Here is an 18,666-nt window from a genome sequence, read left to right as displayed (position 1 = left end):
AGGGCACACCCAGACACAGACACACCACAGCCAATTCACCAGGCCAGCGTATTATTTGGGCTGTGGGAGGAAACCAGAGCGCCTCGAGGAAACCTACTTGAACCTGGGGAGAACATGCAAACTCCACACAGACAGTACCCCGCGTCCTCAATTGAACCCAGGGCCCTGGCTCTGCAAGGCAGCAGGGCTAACCACTGCCCCACCGTGCCGCCCAGCCCAGATGGTTAATCTCCGCGTGTGGTCGCCGTCGCGTGACTCCCTTGAGCGCGGGTTCTGAGCCGTGTGGCGCTGCTGGGTGTGTCCTCAGTGCTCGACTGCCCGTCCCTGATGCTGCAGACCTCCCGCAGCCTGGACGCCCTCTCGGACCTGAAGCTGCAGCGCCTGGAGGCGGAGCTGGAGGGGGCGCGGCACGAGGCGCAGGGGGCGTGCCGGCGGGAGGCGGAGCTGAAGGCGGAGTGCGAGCGGCTGCAGGAGGAGCTCCGGCGCCTGCAGGAGGCGCAGAGGCAGCAGGTGAGACCCGGGGAGCGTCTCCGCCGCCGGCCACCGTCGTAGGCGGGATGGGACCGCAACCTCGGCTTGCCTTGTGCTGTCCCTGCAGGAGCTGGCGGGCCCGTGCGAGCAGTGCGATGTGGAGTGGATAAAGAAAGCTGGAGATGAGCAGTAAGTGGAAAAAAAACCCCACTCTTCCACCACCTTGCAGACCCCCTGTAGTTAGCGCACGTGCGGCAGGCTCTCCCCAGACCGCAGCCCCCGAGAAACATTCTTCAGCATTCAGCTCGTTGGTTTTCCTGCCCGGTTTTAACAGGGAGATGTGTGAGAGCCCAACTCTGTAGCTCAGACCCTTTTAAGGCCACGAATCTGTAAAGTAAACACACCTCATCTTGCTTGCATACAGCCAGTCATTTCAAATAAATTTGGACTCGTCAATTACTGTTGAATATCCACCCTATGCACTGCAGAGGGAGATTGAGGGTCTGCTGACACCCCCCTGACATACCCACCTATCTGAGCTGTTCGTTTTTTGATGCACTGCAAGCTCAGCAACCCGGGCCGGCTGTGATCCGTCGTATAACAGCAGCTCTGTTCCCATTAGTATATGACTGCTAGGGAAGGGATACAGTTCTGGCTCAGAGAGGCAACATCTGGGTCACAGGGCTCAGCCTGTTCCTCTAGTCTATGACCTTGAACAGTTAGGCTACCTGACTCTGATGCTCAAGCTCCTTGATATTGCTGTCAACGTTAACACAGAGGACGTCGTCTGGATCAGAAGTGATGTACGGACCAGCGGGCACAGGTGTAAACTAGGGGGAATCAAGAGGAAGACTGAAAACAAGAGCCGTTTCTTTACACAAAGGGGTGTGGGAGTCTGGAACAAGCCATTTGATAGAATCCGATATCCGGGAATCTTTCAGTTAAAGACAGCTGGATGAGGTCCTCCGGCCCTTCAGTTACCAGTTGCCTCCTCTCGTTTGTGATGCGTTTTTGGTTTTAGAACTAGAGTGCGTTCAGTCTTTGGACATTTTGAAACATTATTTCTGACAGCTGGACTTTGACTTCCACATCATCCCTCATCTTGGACCACCTAAGGCTGGCTTAGATGAGCGAAGTCTTAAAGACTCTGGCAACTAGGGTCTGTGAAAAGTAGCCCGTTGTACACATCAAAACGCACCTTGACGCAGTGCTTTGCTGAGCTTTTCCTCTGTGGCTCGGTTTAGTCGGCACCTGAATGTGTGAAAAGGAGTGCCTGGCTGAGATTTTTTTTTGCTTTTACAGTGCAGTCCCACGATGCACGGCTCTCTGTGTGTGAAGGAGAGCCGACCGGTACTGGTGAGACTTCGGTTCTCATGGGAAGGAGGAAATGACACCTCTGCTATCGTACTGTCACTGAACTTTTTGCTTATCAGGTGGCACATCCAGTTCCTTGTGGCTTACAGACAGAAGACAAAAATGTGGAGAAAGAGATTGGGGGGTGGGCTTAAAAGCCCCATGCAAAAAAAAAAGTCTAGAAGTCGTAGACTGAGCGATCTGACGCAATGAAACACGCCACATATCCTTGTTCGGGCTGCACTCAGACAATCACTCTTTCCAGAAGTGAGTCATTTTTTATTTGAGGAGGAAACTGGCTAGTTCCCCTCCCCCTGACTTTGTGTTTTCTGTCTGAGCGTTTTTATTGTTGTTTTGCAGTTCTTGTAAGCACGGTCGTTTTTTAGAAGTGAATGATAGCAGTGAGGAGAGGAAAATGCTCCACGGTAGGGAGTGGAGCTCTGTCAGAATGCGTGGGGCTCTGAATGGAGATGCGGGTTCTGACGTATGTCTTTCTCTTTCAAGCAGTTGTCTTGCCGGCATTTAGAGCTTTTGAGTTTGTAGAGGATTGAAGAGGTGGACTCTACTACTGGTTAGGTTGTCTTTTAGAAAGTATCCCAGCATTCAGTTTGTCACCCCCTTATAGACAACAGAAAAAGTAATGTAATATTGCAAAAGTAATGTTAAGGTCATACAGAGCACTCGATAGACCTTGGTTAGAATATCGTGTGCTGTTTTGATCCCAACATTATCAAAACGACTATCTCTTTGCTATTACACTTTCAAAAAGGATCAGCCAGTATGATTCCAAGTCAAACAGGAATGTCATGCACATAGGTTAAAGAAACTGAGGCTCCTCGGTATTGAGCGTGCATTGATTGAGAGGACTTGCCTTTTTCAGTATCTCCCTGGTGTTTTTTGTATTTTTGCCAACACAATTGACTGGAAAAACCCAGAACCCAGGGGTAAAATAAGAACATATGGACACAAGTGGGGAAAAAGGCAAACTGGCAGCACTTATTTACGCAAAGGGTGGTAGGTGTCGGGAACAAGTTGCCAAACCATGTTGTCCGCAGGGTGTCAGCTGTAACATTGAAGAAACAGCTAGATGGCACCATCAGGTCAGTAAGCTACTAGCAACCGAATGGGCTCAATGGGTTGGATAGCCTCCTCTTCTTTGTATGTTCTTGAAAGAACTGTATTTGTTTAGGAGGTAGTTGTGATAAGCCATCAAGACCTCATAAAGGGAAGGAGAGATAGCAGGGAGATCAAAATTAAATCGTATTGATTTTCTGCAAAAAAGAAAGCCCTGTAAGTTTCACTCTCAACCAGTCTATCAGACAAACATCGGTCTTTATTTGAGCCTTTGACTGGAGAGTAAGAGCCGCTTTTTAAAAAAAAAATTGGTTTGTTCCATTTGTGTTTCTCAGTTCAGTTTTGAGAACTTTGCTTTCTTTTTTTTAAATTGGCACCACTGGCATTGAGGTGTCAGACACGTGGGATGAGCACCCAGATTTTGACTGGCTCATGAGTTGTTTTTCGGTTGCTATATTACATACCTCCCCACCGCGAGATAAGAAATGGCAGGCGATCAGTCAGCCCTGGGTCTAGCTCAGTGCCCTGTCACAGTCCCTGCCACTGCCTTGCCAGTTCGTGGTGGCTCTGTGGTCGAATGCGAAAACGCTGCTGGGTACAGTGCAGGTGGTCACGAGACTCCGCGCCCGTCACCCAGACACAATAATGCCTGCGAGCGTGTGTGGGCTGCTCTGCGTGAAGGCTTTCTGACGTGCCAGGAGAATGACACAGAGCAGGCCTGGCTCTCGGCTGGTTCAGGAAAGGGGTTCGGGTTCAGGAAGTCAATGAAGAAGCCCGATCCATGGTGTGATTATTGAGCACAGCCTTCCTGCGAGCATTGTAGGTCTCTTGAAAGATCTGTTGCTGTACAGTCGCTGTGTCACCCACTTGTAACCCGATGAGCAGTGTTACAGCAGGCTCAGGGAACGGAGAGTTATTGAAGGCAGTGTGACGGCAGCTTTGTGCACTGATGACTGATGTGTAGCACCAGGCCAGCTGTGCAAACCTCACTGCTGAACCAGTGCAAAACAAACGCAAGAGCGCTTGCATCTGAAGTGAGCAATGCTATCATCTCCCTTCCTTCAAGGTAACCCATTCCTCCCCTTCTATAACCTTTGCCCAGCACAAGGACATCTCTTTCACGTGCTTGAATCACACACACACACTGAAGAGTGCGACAGCCTCCCCGGGTCGTTGCAGCAATTGATCAGCAGGAGGAAGGCTGCCTAGCTCTCTGCTCCCCAGCGGAAGGTGTGTGCTAGCAGGCAGTAACACGCTCAGAATAGGTGTTCACACGTGTGATATAATGCAGAGTGCAGTACATAGCATTCGGTGTTGCTCAATCAGGATCTTTTAGGGAGTGTTGGTGGGGGGTGAGAAGAGAAGTGTGAAAATGAACAGTTGACAGCTCAAACATCTGGTCAATAAATAGCAGCACCGAGCAGGCTCAGAGTTAAAACTGTCTCCCTGAACTCCACTCGGGCTGAGAGTGCAAACGCTCCCTGGGTAGGACAGGCAAGAGACCTCCTGCTCCTGCAGTGGTTTGGTTACCCCGATTAAGAGGGCAGGGGGGGCACAGGCCTGCTCCTCTCTCTCTGCGCCAGCTACGGACCCAGGGGCGCTGAGCTGTAAGTACAGATGGTGGTGCGTGTCTGTTTTCACATGGAACGTGCGGAGATGGTGCGAGTTGGAGAGGCGGCTTTTCCAGGAACAGCGAACCAGTGTCTCGAGCCGTGCTGGTGGCAGGCGAGGGGGAGGGGCAGAGCGACAGTGGCGGGATGCGCGACAGGGCCGAGCAAGGGAAACCAGCTTGCCACTGCTCCTCTTCGGGGACGGGGGCGACCGGGGGCGACCAGGGGCAGGGGTGCTCTTGTCTTTTGCTGTGGGAGGCGGCAGCACTGGGTTTGTGCTGAAGCCCCGTGTCAGGGGTGCTTGTGCATAGCCTAGGGGTGACTTTGCCCAGGAAGCACGCTGCACTTCTAGAAACTGTGTGCTGGAGAGCCTGCAGGGATGTAGGAGTGGCTCTGATAGTGCTGCTCAGGAAGAATTAGGGGTTTGCAAATTGGCGAGCTCATCGAAATGTGTTAAAGGAGACAAAATCGGCAGAAACAGGATGTAGACTGAATTTTTGGAGAACCGATTACAGTTGAATAAATGAAAGGCTGTAATTACAGCACACAGCACTTACAGGACAACGGGACAGCTTCCTTCACCCTGTTGCTCCACTTGCTCCATGTTTAAAAACAAAAATCCACTTTCTCCATACCTCATTTGAAACAAAACTGCTTTCAGGGAAACCTTAAATAGGAGCACAGTTTGGAATTCCACCTGATAGTCTGACACTCCTTTCAGAGAAATGACAACAGACGCTGTGTGCTGAATATCTTTTCCAGACCAAGGCATCTTCGTTTCAATGGAAGACCTGTCTGCATTACATAATTTCTCCTACAAACGTCCATGAAATAATTGAGCACTGAGTCTGTTTTTTTAAAGGGGGCATATTAGCTGTGTTGCTGTATGTGATTCTCTCCAGAAAAGTGAAATAATCTCAGTACGTTCCAGAAAATGTACACGTCATTGCGTATATAAATAACTCGCTGACTGTACAGAGACTGATCTGATTAAGATATTGTAGTTTGGTCCATTAAATCGTATATAACTGATCGACCGACAATTCTGTCATTCTTTTTTTCCGAGAAATGTTTCAGCAATGTTTTTTTTTGTTGTGTTTCCAGTTTAGAAGAATAAATGGCTTTGTGATTTTGATCTACGTTACTGTTATCTCAAGCACAGAATGTATAAATCACAATGGGGGAATTTCTGAATTGTGTATGAATTGGTCCTTTGGAATCATAATGGAGGCTCATATTGGAGCTGGGAACTTGTTAAGAGAAACTGTCATTCTCCACTTTTAAATTCAGAACAGATAGATGAATAGTCGCGTTTCTCGTCGGGTAGTTTTCTTTGATGTTGTTTCCTATCAGGGCATTGTGTGTTCTTGTCCTGTTAGGTTAGGGATTGATCAAAAACAGTGTGATAGTATGATCTAGCAGAAAGCGAATTACCGTCTCTATCAGCAGTAATTTTCCTGTGCAGTTCTCTTGCTCTGCAGTCAAACTGGTGGTAGCGGAGAGCAAACCACATACTCATTTGCACTTCAAAAACTGTCAATAATTTTATTTTTACAGGGCATTTGAGTGTGTGGTTTGTTTGAGTTGTGCCAAGGGCTCTGTTTACCAGCAACAGCTTAGCCCATTGAGAAGTGCTAAACTAATTCTCTTAAAATAACCATAAGGCTAAAGATGCAAATTTATAGTCTGTACACAACACTTGGGTGGCTGGCTTTGCAATTCTGGATGGATGTTGTCTAGAGAGGCAAACTGAATAGAAGAACAAAAGCCGTTTTAAAGGAGAGGAGGCCCTTTGGCCCGTGTATGTAGTTCATTAGGACAAGTGGGTAAGGCTCTGGACCCATAGCTGGTGGGTTGCGGGTTCGAGTCCCTGCAGCTGTACCTTGAGTCAGGTACTTTACCCCAGTTGGTCCACCTGGCTGTAAGCAAACTTCACCAGTCTTACATCTATACCAGATCATATACCCATTATCTCTACTGTTTCCTGTCCATTAACCAGTTCTCAATCCCGAAACATGCCTTACCTTGAATGCAATTGGAAAATGAATCCTTTATGAGGGCCTTCATCCTGTAACCTTCTGATTGAATCAGTACATCACTGTACATCGCATGCTCTGTTTGTACCCGTTACTGCTTGTTGGGGTGATCAAACAAGTTAGTTAATTATACCCCTACAGATCTTCTCATTTAATCATTCCTTTATAACATTACATATAAAGGAAGTGATACTTATAGGTCACTAATGACTTTACTTCAGTATTTTTGTAGATGGGAAGTACATGAGCAATTTTGCAGTCAGTGGGTTATTACACCTTTTTTGGAAGACCTCTTTTAGCCTAAAGATAACGTCTCTTGTTTTCTTAACTGCAACCAGTTGAAGACCATCAGGCTGAGGAGAATTGTCTCAAGTGCTTTTAATAAATGCCTGTAATACTTCAGCCTTTCCTGTGCTAATAGTATTTAATATAGAGCTGGCTTTGCTTAAACCTGGGGCATATTGTTAACGTTTTTCTTGGTAACACCTGGCTGATTTTGAATACATCTAATACATCAGCAACCTGAAGCAAATGTTGCAAGACAGAAGAAAGAGCCTTGTGTGTTAGGAAACATATCAGGGTTAATGTGCTGCTCTGAAAGATTGTGCAGTTTCCTCTACATGTTTTGGCAAAGATTAAAATATTTCTTGGCAGGCAAAGTTCATTTGAAGATGCAGTATTGTGGTTGATCTTGCTCATTTGCTTACAGTCATGAGTAATCTGGCTTTACTCAAGTGTGACAAACAGGAATCCAGTCCCCAAGTTGTTTTAAAAAAAAATACTAGGAAATAGTGTGATCAATTATTGTAGACGGGGAATCGGAGAACTCTGTGTGAGCAGTGCAATTGAGCCGATTGGCATGCCTAATTCAAAAATAATTAGAATACTAATAAAAGGTGATACATCTGTTCTTTAGTTCGCACAAATGCAGATGTGGTGTTTTCAGTAAAAGGGCTGTATTCTGCCTGTGACTGTCCCATCAGCACGGCTTGGCTCAGCTCTGACGTTCCGGATGGAGCAGGAAAACGGGAGGAAAGCTCACAGCTGCCGTTTGTCTCCACGGGGTTCCCGGGTGGATCGGTCAGCGAGTGGTGCTGGTGTTCGTGGGGGAGAAAGGGAGAAAGGCTGGGCCGTTTGCAACAGAGAAGCAGGAGAGATCCAGAGTTTATAGCGCGCCTAATTTCTGCAATTCGCATATAAATGAACTTTTTTTTTGGTGGTTGTGGGGGGTGTTTTTTCAGAGTAGGCTGTTGATGATTCAGTCACCCCGGCAGTCAATGCAGAAAAAAAAGAACGCGGAGAAATAACAGCAGAATGAATCTCATCAGCAATACCGAGTCGCGGCTTTCTTAAATCCGTTACAGAGATGTGTCATAACCGAGCTCAGCCCTCGAAGACGCTTCCTCCTGTGGCGCTTTGTGAGCGTGGAAAAAAACAACAACAAAGCTGTGATTCATCTGATCTGAATGTTTATCCCTTACAAAAAAAACAGCATTTTGCCATTTTGCCATAAAATTCCTGTAACGTTTATTTTGTGATTGCTGTGTATTTGAAGCCGGCTTCAGCCCTCTCTGGCTCGCGTCTGCGCGCACACGCTCCATACCTCCCTCTCCGGCGCGCTCGCCCCCGCGCCGCGCACTCCCGCACACCCGCGGCCTCCCCGCTGATGCGCTGGGTGTCGGAGTGGGGCTCGTCTCTCGCCTGCTGAGCCCGGAGAAGCCAGCAGATCTGCCGCTGTGGTGCACACTCAGTCCTCACAGCGAAAGGGGAGGCTCTGCAGTTCACAGACGCTTCGGCTCGGCCCGCTGAGCGGTGCCCGTCCTCCAAAAAGGACCTGCTTCCCCCGAACCGGTACGTCAGAACCAAGACCCCATCATTCACACTTCGAAACCAGCCCTTGTTCTTGAGAGTTACAGGCAATGTAATCCTCAAGCTGGGACAACATCTTGGTTCATTTTGAAGATAATCCAAGTGTTTTGTGTTCTATATTCTTTTCTGATTGTTTCCTGCAGTACTTGTCTGCAATCTTTCCCAGACTGTCAATAAGACCGTCATGCTTGAGCAGACCCATGAGCAGTTCAGTGCCCTGTGTGCATTTTATCGTCTTTATAACGTTTATTTTGTGATTGCTGTTAGGATTGTTCTTTTTTTTGCATATGTGAATACAAATATTGTTTAAATATTTAGAAACCCAGTAAATAAGACATGCCAGAGTCAAGGTCTTAATTATTTAGATTTACTGTAAGGTGAATTTAATGAAAATATTGCACTTATTCACAGCACACAGACGACGAGGACACAAAGGTCAATTTCTTTTAAAGACACTAAATTGAGCAAGGCACGTGCTTTGCTTAAAAAAAGAGGGCTGGGTACATTTCTGAATTTATTTATAACACCAGTCGTTCATTTTCAGTAGCTTTAGAGGTGTTTATTGGTTTTCAAGGTTTTGCTTCCTGAATAAAGCTGAGACTTGAAAATGTCTCAGATGATGAGACTGACCCCTGGGCGGATATACTCGTGGAGGACGTTGGTCTGCCCTCTCTAACTACACTCTTCCTCAGTCTGATCAATCAGGGGCTTTCGATAACATCCCAAGATCGAGGCGGCAGGCATTCATCATGCTGTTACAAAACATTTACCTGTTATTAAGTAAAAATAATAGCAAGGGATAATGTTTCCCTTAAATTCAACCAGGAGAGTAGAAATAAATCATTATCTGGAGGATTTACTGGACATCTCATCCTTGTTTCTCAAAAAGAAATGCTGTCCAAATCGGAGAACTTCTCTTTGTGTCATTTTCTCTTACTGATGTAGCTGATCCAGGAGTTTGTCTCCTTATTTTAAATCAAGTATGATATCTGAGCAATTTTCTCTCTTGGCCCAAAAGTGTTCAGGATGAATCAGCGGTATGTGTGTTTTGTAAGGGCATATACAAACGGAGATAGACTGCCTACTCCAGGCACTTTTTCCCCTCTCTCGCTCTTTTTTTCATGTAAAATCCAGCGGTGGTTTTTGTAACGAGACATCACGATATGTTTTTATTCCATTTTCAGGCGACGCTTGGCTGCTCGCTGTCCTTATCGAGTGAAATATCTTGGTTTCAGAGGCACAATTAGGCAGATTGAGTCAGGTTATAATAAAATACAAGCATGTTTTCTGAAATTGGTTTGAGCGATCAGATAAGAAAGTGCTTATCGAGGCTGAGCAAGTCATTATCGGTGTGCTTGTCTCTATCACGCATTCCACCTACCTCTGTCTCCCTCCACAGATAGACTGATAGCGGACTTGCCTCATCATTTGCAAAAGAGAAAAAAAAATTAGATGAGTGATCATTTTGAATCATGAAATGGCAGCAAAACATGCCTTTTGTGTAAACGTGTGCAAATATTCTTCATTTAAGAATAGTTACAAGTAAAAATCACTTTTACTTGTTAGGAGGGACATGGTGCACAGGAAAAGATTAGTCAGAATTAAACTAGTGGAAGCTGTAATTAGCCATGTCTGGTTTTCTGCACAGCTTGCATTACACCTGACTACATTGCAAAACTAAAGACCTTAAGGGCAGAGAGGACTTGGGGGCACTGAAGAGTCGGGGAATCTAGCAGCTTTTTCCGTGAGCATTAATGGCTGCCTCGTGTGATGAAGAAATAAAAAATAAATAAACTTCCAAAATAAAATACAAATTTGAAACATTTCTTAAATTTTATTTTTTTTTAATTCAATAAACGTGTCCTGGTGCAAAAATTAAGATCACTGGTTTTGCATGCTTTCAAATTGAAAACAGGGTAGGGAATTATGTCTTCACTGGTGTGTTGTATTTTTATATTTTTATTTTATCGGATTCTTTAAATCAGGGATGAACCCCCTGGGTGTTCAGTAGCTCCAGTCCTGCAGGGTTTATAGGTTATCTCCTAATTGAACAGATTACTTGCTTGCATGATCGGCACACCAGGAATTGACATTTTAAGGTCTCTCCTGTCCTGTCCACAATTCCAGCACACACTGTGAACAGGCACACGAATGATTCCCCAAGAACAGAAAATGATTCAGTGTTTTCTTACAGCCTGGCACATATCCAGTTTCAGATATTCCCGTTTTGTGTGTGATTTGATCTTTAGGTAGCTGGTACATTTGGGAAAACTAAAACAGCTCACTTGAACACGGCTGTGCCGATTCTAACTCGGCTCGTTCTCAGCTTTGTCCGTTTTTAGAAGTGGGTTTCTTCAAGGGTGGGTGCGAGGTTCAGCTGGGACTGTGCATCTGAACTGGGACTGCAGGCAACGCCAGGTTTTGAGCCAGTTACATCCTCACTGGCTCCGTCCTTTAAGGCCTGCTCTGTGCTTTGGGAGTGACGCTTAAAGACAGAGGGTATCATGCTAGCGTTAAAGGTTATTAAAAACATCACCTTGTTTCGTATCTTTAACAGATGCGTTAACTGGGTTGAATAGCAGACAGCACCTTATCACAGTTCTTGACAACATCTAAAAAATGGTAATGGTCTTTACTCTTTTCACACTTATTTGGCTTGATGGTTAATTTACCTGTGTTGCCGCTGTGCCCTGTTGGATAGCAGTTTGCTTTTAAACAATCAACATGCCAGTTTTTAGAAGCTTGGTGTTTGTTCTCAAACCCATGAATTCCTCATACCCAGGCCTGAACATACTCTAACATGTCCTGCACAGGGATTATGAAAACCCGTCCGAACAACAATAATCTGCCTTTCTGATACGACATAAAGTGGGTTCTTCCATTATTTTAAATAGAACATTTTTTCTCCACAATTTTAAATAGAAATTTGGTAAAAGCTACTTTAAAAAAATAATTAATTGTAGTTACTTGTGTAAGGGGGATTTTTAAATATAGTGATCTACAGTATGAAGTATATGTAATTACCATGTGAAACAATATATTACTTATTTTAATTTTAAAGTAATTGTTTACACAAGTAACTTGTAGCTGCAGTGGAATACTTTTACTTTAAATTAACATGTTACTTTAAACTGTAAATTTCCCTGCCTCTGCTCATATATTCATGCATATTCAAATACAGTTATGGGATTAGCTCTAAGCATCCTTTACGAGCTTCAAAAACATTTTCATAGCAAGGACATATTGTTCTGATGAAAATGAAGGATCCAGATCAAGTGTATGAAGTCTGATCTCAATCTTCACAGGATTCCTCATATAAGAATCCTAGAATTAGAAGCAGTTTGGAACTTGAGCAGCAACAACGATATTTATATTGTGTGTTCCACACTCGTCTCATACTGCTGTAAAACCATCAGAGTGTACAAGAACAATTATAAACTGTTCAAATTAAACATCCTAGAAATGCAAGAGTTCAAACACAATTGAAGTAAAACTCCAAATGCCTTTACAGTCTTCCAGATTCTTAATAGCATACTGATTTTAAATTTGAAACACCTGGTTTAAGTTAGTGGTGCATTAGAAAGAAAGGACTCAGGGGGGGGATGTCTGAGGCAAACAAGTCCAAGGGAGTCCGTAGCAAATCCAAGAATGATCCGATGTCCAAAACCGGGAGATCCATCCAGACACAAACAGAGTTAAAAGCCGGAGTGGGATCCGGCAGAGGGTCTGGGAAATAAAAGGGGGGAACGGGACCAGGCGCTTCCAGCCCCGGACCCAGATGGTCAGGAGGCCGTGGTGAAGCCGATGCCGTCGAGTCGCTCCTGGACTCGCGGGTAGGTGGGCTTCCGGGTGTCCATCTTCCAAGGCTGAGCCCAGATTGGCAGGAACGCCTGGCTTTTATAGCACAGGGGGCAGCTGCAGGAGATAAACACCAAACAAGGAAGGGCTGGAGCATCCTTAAGAGCAGGGGTTTACGAGCGTGACAGTTTATTGACCTAGGCAGACTGTCATCCAGCTGTTTATGACGAATTCCAGGACATCATCTTCCACAACATGACCGGGCAGCTTGTTCCAGACTCCTGCCCCGCTTTGTGTAAAGAACTGCCTCCCATTTTCTGTCTGTAGCCTCTTGCATTCCATTTGAGCGCCCTTGCAACATGTGGGTGTGCTCACTACAGCATTTCACTACATTTTCCACTCTTTCTTCCAACAGCAGCAACATCTTCCCACTCAACACCAGCCTTTGCCCATCATTCCTCCCTCTTCAGCAGCGTATCTGTTGCAGAGACTAGGGTGATGTTTTACAGATTTGCAGCCAATCGGTTGGGATCTACTTTCAGGGCTTGTGAATTTGCAGACGGTTTGCTCACCTGAACTTCAGTTAACAGTATGTTGAGATCACCAGGCTCTCATGTGCGTACTGTACCTGGACATGTTTTTTTTGCACTAAATCCATAGATCAGCTTAATCAAGTGAGGGCTTGGCAAGGAAAATGTCAGTGTGGGACTTGTCTCAAGAGTGTCAGGCCTGTCTCGCTCATTTCATTCCTAGTCGTTAGGCCCAACCTTTGCTCTCAGGCTGGAGTTTGGAACAATCAGTGTCCTGTATAGGGCTCTCTGGCTGGGTCACCAGTGCTTGTACTAATTTATATACAGGATAGGGCCATGCTTGGCGTGACCCAGGTGGGGTAGTTTGCAGAAGAGCTCAGCAGCAGCTTCTGCAAGGGGCTGTGAAGCCATTAACCACTGTGCCTTGCTGCGACCCGCGTCTCTCCCGAATTAGACCCACCCCCCCCTCTCGTTTAACTGTGTGCTATTGCTTCCCGTCAGGGTGAACCTGGCGCTGGCCTACACAGAGCTGACGGAGGAGCTGTGTCGCCTGCAGACTTTGTGCGCCAGGCAGACGGAGATCCTGAGGAGGGTGTCCCAGGAGCAGAGCAGCCCAGGTGAGCTCCCCAACACCCCTGAGAGCCGGGCAGAGAGCAGCCCACACTGGATTCATTTGAACTCCTTTGTCCCTGGATGCTCCAGTTGATCAATGCATTCAGTTCAGTGGTTGTGTTTTATAGAGTCCCAATCGTCTCAGTGGCACGACCACAGCATTACCGCACAGTACATTTCTGAAGGGGTCCCCGAGTGTCTAAACCAATAAAGGGGTGCGTGCACAGGTCTGGAAAGGTCGGGAAAGGTCGGGAATTAAGAATGACTGATTTCCAGACCTGGAGAAGTTCGGAAAAAGTATAGAAATCATAACATCATAATAATGCTGAGCAAAAGAAGTTCACTACACACAAATATACTGGTGTTAAACCAAACTAACACACAACCTAACTGCGTGTTGCTGAAGCAAGCCTCCTGAACAGTCGTGATCCACATGCATTTGAGACAGCAGTTGTCTGGGTGGCAGGAAGGGGCCAAGGCAGTCAAACTGAAATCTGCCTGTGTTAAGAGTGCATTTCCAGTTTGCGAGTTCAGTTGTTTAGGGGAAAAGAGCAAGCACCCTGAATAAGGCGCTCAGCTGGGATTGCGGGTGGAGCTCTAGCACTCACAGGTCGGGGTCCTCATCATTAGCCCACTGTGACCTAGATTCCTCTAGCAGGGAAGCTGTGCTGGCACAGGGTGGGTATCAGCTAGCTGCCTGCAAGCTTGCCACTGCCCAGTGAGAGACGCACTGTCCTCTCAGAGCTGTGGAGCTGACAGCGTCTCAGCACAAGACAGGCTCATGTGCGTCTGTCCTCTGTCACCCGTGAAGTGAGGTTGTCACTGTAAAGCCCCATCTCAAAACCACTGGTAATTCCACACCGAGCCCCTGTAACACTAAAACTGCATGGAAACTTAACAGTTTTTTTACTGTAGCTTCCTCTCCATGACTTCCCATGTTCTGCTGTGTTGATGGTACAATAAGCCTGGACATGCATTCAGTGTGCTGTGTTGAGCTGCAGTGTGACAGTACTCTGAAAGCACGCACACAGCAGTCTGCTCTGCAAAAGCTTGGGCCTTCGGAACTTATTGCTGAAGATCAATTGTTTTTTGTTTGTTTTTTTTAACTGGGTGAGTTTGTGCTTGCAAATAACCTGACATTACAGGTCCGTTTGTGCACACCCAAAATGAATAGGGCTATAAAGATTCAGGCCTCGCAGATGAAACTCTTTAAATCTTTTGTCGGGTTAATGAAAAGGAGGACCTGGCAGAAGCAGGATGTAGGGCAGCAGAGCTGCGATTCTGTGCAAACGGCTCCGACAGCCAGGTTCTGTGCTTCGAACCGTTTTCATGGAACTACCCAAACTGGAGCATTGCGAGCAAAATTACACATTCTAACGCACAACAATTAAAGACAAAACATCGGACGGGTACGCATCACGAAAACGAGACACCAGAGCACATGATTTGAGTTTTTCAACGTGCATTGTGCAACTCTCTGCTTTTAACTCCAGACAGGCAGACCTCACTCCCCAGACAGTGTGCAAACTGTTGGAAAAAGGGAAACGTTTCTGAGCTCGAATCGTTCTTTCTCTTTAAAACAGACGGCTTGAAGGGCATCAGAACAAGACTGTGGGCCAGGGGCTGCAGCAAGAATTCTTTAATTCTTTAGGTCTAGTGCAAGTGTTCACATTACTCCTATCCTGGAGTCCTTGCACTGGCTTCCGGTCAAATTCCGCGTACACTTTAAAATCCTCATGCTCACCTATAAGGCTTTACATGGCTTGGCACCTCAATACCTGTCTGAACTTTTATCGCCCTACTCCCCACCTCGCAACCTCCGCTCTTCAAATTCTGCCCTCCTTACTGTCCCCCAAGCCCGTCTACATTGTATGGGCGACAGGGCCTTCTCCTGCTGTGCCCCCAAGCTCTGGAACTCTTTGCCCAAGGATATTAGAGAGTCACCTTCTCTAAACTCCTTCAAATCCAGACTCAAAACCTTCTTCTTCAGAAAAGCCTTTACCTAACTGGTTCCATTCTTCACCCCTCTGCTCTTCTTAATACCACCTTCCACGGTCTCCTCTATTGTTATTGTTGTATTGTTGTAATTATAATTGTCTCCTATCTTGTGAAATCTTCTTATTTATTGTTGTAGTCTTCTTATTTATTGTTATTGTCATCCTGTAAAGCGCTTTGAGAAGCCACCTTTAAAGGCGCTATATAAAATAAAGTTTATTATTATTATTATTTAAGGCAGACTCCCCAACTGGATTGATTTTTTCTGTCTCCCTGGATGCTCCAGTGGATCACTGCATCCAGTGGTTGTATTTTATAGAGAGAAGTTTTTCACCATGAGTGGGATCTCACAACCGTGCTTTAACAGGGGAAACTGCAATCGATGAGCAAACCAGGGAGGGAATAGGCAGGGCTTTTTGCTTCTCTTTTGAAGTAGCTTTTTCTTACCCAGAACTAGCCAGTAATCTCCTCTCTCTTCCTTCTTAGTCCAGCGCCACTCTCCTGTCCCCCAGCGCCACTCCCCTGTCCCCCAGCGCCACTCCCCTGTCCCCCAGCGGCACTCTCCCGCCCCCCAGAGGCGATCGCCGGTACCGCAGCGCCTGTCGCCGGACGTGCACCGCCGCTCGCCGCTGCCCGAGATCAGCGACGGCCCCGCCTCCTACTCCTGCCGCCCCGCCAGCCACCACCTGCGCGCCAGCTTCCAGGGGCGGCGCAGCTACTCCGAGGTCAGCGACCCGTCGGCCTACCAGCGGCCGGCCCGGTTCCCGCCGGACCCGGTGTCCACGCTGCCCAAGCCGCGCCCGTACGGGGAGGGCTACCTCAAGCAGCAGCAGCAGCAGCAGCAGCAGCCGCCGCCGTCCCCGCTGCCACCCCCACCGCCGCCGCCGCCTCCTCACCAGAGCCCCCCGGCCCTGCCGGGACCCGGGGGGGGCGGCAGCCCGCGGCACGCCAGGGAGGTGCCCTTCCCGCTCTCCGAGGTCCCGCACCTGCGCTTCGAGCAGGCCGGGCCGCCCGCGCCCGCCCCGGCCCCCCAGTCCTCCGAGGACGAGGAGGAGTGGGTGTGCCCCCCCGAGACGCCCCCGGGCTCGCTGGGAGCCGGGGCCGGAGCCGCCGCCGTCGTCCGGGGGACCTCGACCTGCGCCGCCTTCCCCATCCCCGCCGGCCCCGGCGCCCTCAGCTGCCACGCCCCCGGGTACCTGCAGGCTGAGCACGCCCAGTCCTGGCCCTCCATCAACGTGAGTACCCCCCTCCCGGCTGTCACAGGGGACACTACTGTTGTTCTTATTGCTGAATCCTAATCCTGCAGTAGGGGGATGCAGTTGTATCCCAGCGGAGCTGGCAGTTTTCACACTGGCCCAGTTACCTGCAGCTTATTCCTGCTCCTACAGTACATCTGCTCTGGCCGACAGTGTTAGCCTGTGGCGCCATATGAACCCCAACAAGCAATAATTCGGTATTTTTCTTTTTTTACCACATCCTCCACAGTGCGAGAGTGCTCTGCTGCAACAACGTGAGACTAGAGAAACTTTTCAGTCGAGGTTTTTGCGGTACCGGGCTGCCGGTGCTGTGAGACACTCCGCCGGGCGCTTGGCTAACTTTCGGTCCTGTTGTTTTGATTGGCCGCAGCTGTGGATGGAGACCGAGGACAACGACATCCGGAGCTGCCCGCTGTGCCAGCTGGCCTTCCCCATCGGCTATCCCGACGACGCCCTGATCAAGCACATCGACACCCACCTGGAGAACAGCAAGATCTGACGGTCGCTGCCCTACCCCGGTCACGGGATCATCGGGGAACTGAATAGCGCCGGAAATCCAGGCGGACTAAAAGGCGAGAAGCAGGATGAACGCTGAACAGGACTTTCATTTCCATCTGTCCTTGCGCCTACCTTAAGACCCGAGACGTGTTCTGCCACAGCGGGCCCTGACAGGAACAGAGAGGGTCGACAGCGCAGGCTGGAAAAAGCAGTCCGTTGATGCATTTCACTAACGAACGTGTGTGTTTTTTTTTAAACAGCTTTGCTATGTGTGTTTTTTTTTTAAAAAAAGGCCCGAACTGGGTTGATACAGTTTGGCAACCAGCAGGGCGACCTGAAATATGTCTAGCAGGCATGTAACATGCAATCAGATCGTTCCGTGTCGTGCCGTCGGCGTGTCTCCCGGAGTCCTGGGACTGGCGCGGATGATGCAGAGGGAAGCTGACTTCTTGGAAACGGGGAAGCTGCACAGGCGGCTGGCTTCTGTCCCCGCGTGTTCCCTGTGTTTGCCCTGGGGCTGGACTCTGTGACTCTGGGTTTCACTGGCTGGGGGGGGTGGTACTGGAGCCGGGGAGGCAAGGAGCTGGCATGAGAAAGAACCCATCCAGACGACCCACCCAGTGGACACACCCAGTGGACACACCCAGTGGACCCACCCAACAGACCCACCCAATGGACACACCCAACAGACCCACCCAGTGGACACAGCCAGTGGACACACCCAATGGACGCAGCCAGGGGACACATCCAGACGACACACCCAGTGGACACAGCCATTGGACACACCCAGTGGACACACCCAAGGACACATCCAGTGGACGCATTATGAAGAAACTCCAGTGGGCACACCAATGGACACATTATGAAGAAACACCAGTGGACACACTCAGTGGACACACCAATGGACACACTCAGTGGACACACCAATGGACACATTATGAAGAAACACCAGTGGACACACCAATGGACAGATTATGAGAACACACCAGTGGACACACACTCAGCTGTCAGAGGACACACCCTGTGGACCTATTCAGAGGACACACCAGTGGACACACGCCTGTCCAGCAGTTTATAAAAGCCCTGTTGTACTTGACCTCCACCTCCTCCAGGGCTGCCCTCTCGTCTAGTTCTCCTGCTAATGAGACACATGGAAATCGAAATGATTAAAGGCCCGCGTTTAGAATTCTTCACTTTGATGTTGCTCGCTCGGCCTCGTCTTCCCTCGAAGGCGTGGATTTGTATTTGGCAAGTATACGGTCAAGCGAAATACCGCGTTGAATGTGAAAATCTGTTCAATACATCGATCGGGTCCGTAGCGGTATAAATACAAAAAGCATTTCAAACTGATAAAAAAGTACGTCGACTAAATATCCAGGATGATCCAAAAAAGCCAGCTTTCGGTCTAGACATATTTCTTTTGGGGGCCCTGCCGAGGAATGTGAGGGTGATCTGTGCGCCTTTTACCGCAACGCGAATCTTAAAGAAGCGCTGCATTGTAAACGTTTGTAGTATTTTGTTTGTAGTCTTCTAAAGGCTGGAAAATGTCACTTTTTGTGGGATA

At 48.0% G+C, this 18,666-nt stretch overlaps 1 protein-coding gene across 1 annotated transcript in view; it reads left to right on the top strand.

The window, feature by feature from the left end:
• tbkbp1 (TBK1 binding protein 1) overlaps window positions 1-18,290 on the top strand; it is a 40,714-nt gene extending 22,424 nt beyond the window's left edge. The window contains exons 6-10 of the mRNA XM_088906467.1: window positions 308-510; window positions 599-660; window positions 13,243-13,358; window positions 15,835-16,583; window positions 16,975-18,290. Coding sequence (XP_088762593.1) covers window positions 308-510; window positions 599-660; window positions 13,243-13,358; window positions 15,835-16,583; window positions 16,975-17,103 — 1,259 coding nt within the window. The 3' untranslated portion in view covers window positions 17,104-18,290. The remainder of the gene's footprint in view (window positions 1-307; window positions 511-598; window positions 661-13,242; window positions 13,359-15,834; window positions 16,584-16,974) is intronic.
• The last annotated feature ends 376 nt before the right edge of the window (window positions 18,291-18,666 follow it).

Source organism: Atractosteus spatula, chromosome 26, assembly GCF_055471065.1.
Source record: "Atractosteus spatula isolate fAtrSpa1 chromosome 26, fAtrSpa1.hap1, whole genome shotgun sequence".
NCBI lineage: Eukaryota > Metazoa > Chordata > Actinopteri > Semionotiformes > Lepisosteidae > Atractosteus > Atractosteus spatula.
The sequence above is the reverse complement of the archived record's forward strand: the minus strand, read 5'-3'. Positions and strand labels throughout refer to the sequence as shown.